The sequence below is a fragment of the Amborella trichopoda genome, chromosome 13 (genome assembly GCF_054954075.1).
Source record: "Amborella trichopoda isolate Santa Cruz 75 chromosome 13, AtrichopodaSantaCruz75HAP2 v2.0, whole genome shotgun sequence".
In the NCBI taxonomy this organism is placed as follows: domain Eukaryota; kingdom Viridiplantae; phylum Streptophyta; class Magnoliopsida; order Amborellales; family Amborellaceae; genus Amborella; species Amborella trichopoda.
Window position 1 is genome coordinate 45705353 of NC_142348.1, and position 6004 is coordinate 45711356.

A 6004-nucleotide genomic window follows, 5' to 3' on the forward strand; every position below is an offset into this window, starting at 1 on the left:
GATCCAAAATTTAGACATCCAGAACTGAGATTGGGTGTACCTATTGTGTCCCAAGTCTAGTCGGTCCATTGCCAACCCTATCCAAAATTTGAACTTGAAGTTTACAAAATTTGAGCCCATAGATTGGTTTTACCATGTGGAGTGAATAGACAATATGCTCCGGCAGGAGCAAGAAATCTTTCGGATCTGCACGTGTCCCACCACTCGCGAGATCTCCAGGACCGCTAAGAACCTAGAGAGAGAGGAAAACAAGATCCGCAGAGGGGTGGTGTAAATCTAGAGAGCGAAAGACAATGGTTCAGAAGTCCATGATCTCTCTACACTGCTGCTCAATCCCAGTCCTCATCTCCTCACTCCTCCTCTCTCTCCTCTCTTTCTTTGTCTTCCACCTCTCCACCCTCAACACCCACCACTTTCTCTCTCTAACCCACTTCTCTCCTCTCTCTAACCCGAACCCCTCACCCCAACTCAATGTCTTTGTTGCAGAGCTCCCCACCTCTCTCAACTATGGTCTCCTAGGAGAATACTGGTCTCTCCATGATACCAGGCTTGGCCATGAAGCAGATGCGGCTTTGAGAGCCTCTGGTTCTTCAAAAATGGAGTTTCCACCATATCCAGAAAACCCATTGATAAAACAGTACAGTGCGGAGTATTGGTTACTGGGTGATCTCATGACGCCTGAGAAATTGAGGGGAAATTCAGTGGCTAAGAGGGTGTACAGGGCTGAAGATGCAGATGTGATTCTTGTGCCATTTTTTGCGACTTTGAGTGCTGAGATGCAATTGAGTCAGGCTAAGGGGAAATTTAGAGGGAAGAAAGAGAATGATGATTATTTGAGGCAGAGAGAGGTGATGGACCTGGTCATGGGGTCCGAAGCGTGGAAGAGATCGGGTGGGCGAGATCATGTGTTTGTTTTGACAGGTTAGGGTTTTCTGATATTGGGTCATCTTCTGCTTTCGTGTTCTTAACGTATCATAGTGTTTTTGGTTTTGTTTTATCACTAGTTCATTATCTATGGTGTTTTTGCTGGACAAAGATTATTATTTTTTATTAATGAAGTTTGTTCTTCTTGTAATGTGTTGATTCTCCTCATTTAGAGTTTGATAATTTTGTGAGCTTTTGGTTTTTCGTGTTTCTTTTGTTATTTTCTTAATGGGTTACATGTTTTTATCAGTTTTCTGATCTTTGGTCTGAGAAAGATGGGTTTTCCTAAAGAAGTTTGATAATTATGTGAGGTGTTGGATTTCGTCATGTTGATTTCTCCAATTTCTGATTGTTCCCCTTTTTCTTTTTCTTTTTTTTATGGTTATATTTAGTAATCTGGTATTTTTGCTGGATAAAAATGGTTTTTCATAAAATTTACAGTTCTGTAATGTAGTTTGAGTAATGGAGAATGGTTCTTGAATATTGTATATTTCATGGCATGTACATCTGTCATGAACCATATCAATCAATCAAAGTATCTCAAACTGAACCACTTCTAAATTAGGAATTCTCTAAATTATTTAGTTCTCAATGTGATACTTTGGTTATGATTTATGAAGTCTTTGATATTAGAACTTAGTGTTTGATAGATTTGGTGCTTCCTTTCCTTTTGTTGTATCAGCTACAGGTGCATGAAGTCCATATGCTTGGGAGCCATGCACATTTTGGCTCATGAAACTATTAAGCAACGCTTTCTTGTTTTCGAATTAGAACATAAAAATCATATCAAGAATGCCCATTTGTTGTATCTTCCTGAATTTACTTATCATGGAAATGCATAAAAATCATGAAGCACACATTACTTATGATATTCTGAGAATAGCTAACTTCTATTTGCTTATATTTTACTTTAAGTGGGTGTATGGGTAAGTCCATTTACACTATTGTTATTGGCTTACCTAACTATTAAGCACTTTCCTTGAGGGGTTACGGTAGTAAATGTCATAGAGAATTGTAGAGTCTCTTAGCTAAGATGTTTTTTATCCGAGTTCCTGGTGAATATGTGGTTTGCAACTATGTTGAATGCAGTGAGTAAGACTCCATGCTTCCTAAAGCAGGATTTTTCAAAGATGAATTCAGTATTATTATCTTTTGTTATTTGGGCCTTGGTAAAGCGATCAATTCAACTTGGGGGGAGGCTCTATGTTCATTATATATCTTTCTTGTAACTGACAAGTGCAAGGTTATATGAAAATATCAATGAAGAAAAGCTAGGATTGGTTCGTAATGCTGCAGATATTCTATTACTTGAATCAAAGACTCAATTTCCATGTATTTATCCTTGTCAATCATCCGAAGATACTAAAAACACAGGTCATATTTATTCAAAAAAAAAAAAAAAGAGACAGTGGCTACTGGTCAATCATGTGATTCATGTCACAGGCAAAGGCTTCAGGATGTCACATGTAATATCCACGACCTTTTAGGCGCTGCAAAGGGATTTCCGATGGAGTGGAAATGCAACAGGGGATAATATCAAGGACTTTGTGGTATCTTTCATGACATTATATGAGTAGGATAATGCATATAAATGGTGTTGTGGAACTTCATGTTGTCTTTGGATGATAAGAGCTTTAACACATTGAGGGATGGGATGGAGTTATTTTCAGTTAAACAAACATAATAATTAAAATAGAAACAGTGTAAAAAGATAAAATTAAACACTAATTTTTAAAAGAATTAGTAAATTAATCATCCATTGAAACAGATAAATCATTCACTAAATCGTTCAAACTTACCTACCAAACTAAAAAGCAAATCTGAGTTTAAAACATTAGAGAAGTATTATGTAGGTGTTTAAGACTTGAAAGTATTTTCTCTACCCTGACCAAAAGAAACTAACAATGTTACTTACCTAAAAAAAATAAAATAACAATGTTCGGATAGGTATACATGAATCTTTTTCCTTAAATATTTAAGAGAAACCGCTTTAGAGATGCCACAAGTAACAACTGAAATTAAGAAATATTAGAAGTGGCCCCCACCACAAAATTCCATAATGAGGCATGATTTTGAGCCATTGATTTAAAAATCACTGAGAGGACTCGAAACCATCTGAGTCGGTTCAAAATCAGGAGCCAGGCAAATCTGGTTCAAGGGACTTGGGAAATGCCCCCATTCTTCGTGTTTTTTGCTTTTTCTTTTTTAGCTTCTTTTTAAATATTACCTGACCCCACTCAGTAATTGCCTGAGTCAGAGCTGGCAGATCAAAATGGGACCTTGGCTGGTCAGAGCCTGATTCTGATTTTTGGAACACTTGATTGAGGGATAATACCCTTGGGGGATACTTTTCACAGCTCAGGACTCCAGCCAAATTGGCCGGACATCAAAGAAAGATAGAGAATAGGAGGAATGGGTCTGATGCTGCTCTGGAGCTATGATTCATGAATACAGTTGTGAGCATGGACAGTTCATCGGTTTATTGAGTTTTACTTTTACATGTGTATATGGCATCAACACAGATACCACGGCATTTTGAAGTATCTGTGAATAACTTTGATGAAGGACCTTGAAAATTTGAACAAGTACATTGTAGTCCACCGTTAATATTTTTTATATGTATTCTTATGATAAATTAATAAAGTCATGTACTGATCCAAAAAAATATATATTTTCATGGATGAATAATACAAAATTTTGATTGAATAATATTATTGTATACAATAAGACCATTTACCATTGATACAAGGAGGTCACAAGTACTTATAATCATCTGATGTGAAATCTGATAGATTTGGTGTGTCACAACGTTCAAGAAAATTTATTTTGAAAGTTTGCGCTTGGTCGATGGTATAAATACAACCATCCAATTTCACATCCAATAGTCAAGATAATTGGGACCACCTTGTATCAAAGGTCTCATTGTGTACATTGCCATAAAAATTTCTGATTGTTTAATAGATTTTATGCATGTGACCTAACCAAAAAAAGAATATCTCATATGGGCATTTGATAAACAGAGAATTTCATGTGTGCACCAAAAGTATATGTCATAATTCTTTGAAATATGTGTGTTGGGAATTTTGGTGGTCATGCCATTTCCCTAATTCTTAACTTTTCCCTAGAGTTATCACTGGCTGCCATGCTCGAAATGCTGTGAAACAAAGTGAGGTTTGGCTTCTTATTACATAATTTCTGCATTCTCAGGTTCAGTTAAATAAACTTGAAGCATTCTTTGGCAGACCCAGTTGCAATGTGGCATGTTAAAGAGGAAATAGCTTCGGCAGTGCTGCTCGTCGTTGATTTCGGTGGGTGGTATAGGCAAGATTCAAAGGCTTCCTCTGGTAACTCTTCAGGAATGATACACCATACCCAAGTCTCGTTACTTAAGGATGTGATTGTGCCATACACTCATCTCCTCCCTAGACTTCACTTGTCAGAAGATGCGGAGAGGCATACACTTCTCTACTTCAAGGGAGCTAAACATAGGCATCGGGTATTGTTGTATTTTTTAGTTTTTTGGCCCTTTTCTCTTTTTCTATCTGGGGGCATTGGGCATTTGAGGAAGTATACCATTCATCTTCACGGGTTTATGACATGATAGTATGTATACACATCCTGTGTGTGGCTGTGTGTTTCGCAGTTTGGGTATTCAACATTCATTCTCGATGATGGATGGATATGATTAACCATGCCTTAGTGGCTTGTCCACCATCGGGACCTGCAGTTGATCTAAACAGTCCATTCTTTAGAAAGATGCCTGAATTAGGTACCACCTGCCATACACAGGCTTTTTATGTATGCTCTCTCTTCCACTCAGAGAAACATGGTATATATTCTCACAGTTGTTGCTCATATAGAACAAGTTCCAGAGTGTTTTGAAGTTCGAACCTTTGTTTGAACTAAACCTATCTTTTCAAATCTGACTCTCCATTATAAGCCATTGTTTTCTCTTGTAGTGGATACCGGTTCATCATCATACTCATTACTAAACATCTACATCATATGTGTGCACCTTACTCTCTCTTTATATGTGTATGTGTGTGTGTGCATGCCTGCATGTATGAATTATCTATATGTACAGCAGACAAACATCTTGATGAGATCCTATTTCTTTTTGATGGATCGTCCTTAGGGTGGCCTTGTTCGCGAAAAATTGTGGGATTTGCTTGAGAATGAGCCTGGTGTTGTTATGGAGGAAGGCTTCCCTAATGCCACAGGCATGGAGCAATCCATAAGAGGGATGCGGAGCTCCGAGTTTTGTTTGCACCCTGCTGGAGACACCCCAACTTCTTGCCGGCTTTTTGATGCAATTCAAAGCCTTTGTATCCCTCTTATTGTAAGTGACAATATAGAGCTCCCGTTCGAGGGTATCATTGACTATTCTTCATTTTCAGTATTTGTCTCTGTTAGTAAAGCAATGGAGCCAAAATGGCTCTTGGGTCATTTGAGAAGCTTCTTAAAAGAGCAGAGAGATTCTTTTCGTAAGAAGCTTGCTCAAGTTCAGCCTATTTTTGAGTTTGATAATGGCCATCCTGGTGGTATTGGGCCAATAGCTACTGATGGTGCAGTGAATAACATATGGAGGAAGATACATGAGAAAGTGCCTATGATCAGGGAAGCCATAGTAAGAGAAAAGAGGAAACCAGAAGGCACATCCATTCCGCTTCGTTGCCACTGTACATGACATTCAATTGAAGTTTTGATGCTTTTTTTTTTTTTTTGCTTATTAATGACCGAAATTTGCAATGTCTTTGAGTTGTGAATCTTGTAGCCATGGTTAGAGGATGTATAATAGCTTCTGTTTGACCATCCTAATTTGTTTACAAAATAGCTACTGAAACTTTTTGCCTTGATGAAAATTTTTTGGATTTATTTATTTATTGGGAAGTTGACACACAAATGGGGAAATGGCTGCCTTTTCAAACCCTTTCTTGCTTAAACATAATGCACAGCATGCTATAATCTCTGCATACTGGATCATTACCATCCGCTGGAGTGATGGATGACAATGGGGAGTGAGGGAGAAGGATTCACCAGTGAGGTCATAGTGTGTTAGGGCAAATCCCACTCTTTTTAC

At 37.9% G+C, this 6004-nt stretch overlaps 1 protein-coding gene across 2 annotated transcripts; it reads left to right on the forward strand.

The window, feature by feature from the left end:
• Positions 1–254: 254 nt before the first annotated feature.
• On the forward strand, positions 255–5736 carry LOC18442640 (Exostosin family protein). 2 transcript variants are annotated; one of them, XM_088854785.1, is made up of 3 exons: positions 255–921; positions 4132–4420; positions 5060–5736. In XM_088854785.1, exons 2-3 carry the CDS (start codon positions 4178–4180, stop codon positions 5609–5611), a joined length of 795 nt encoding a protein of 264 aa, XP_088710911.1. In that variant the 5' UTR covers positions 255–921; positions 4132–4177; the 3' UTR covers positions 5612–5736. The 2 variants fall into 2 exon arrangements, with proteins under 2 accessions (XP_088710911.1, XP_006852917.1); XM_006852855.4 differs by having other exon boundaries at positions 4167–4420.
• Positions 5737–6004: the final 268 nt, after the last annotated feature.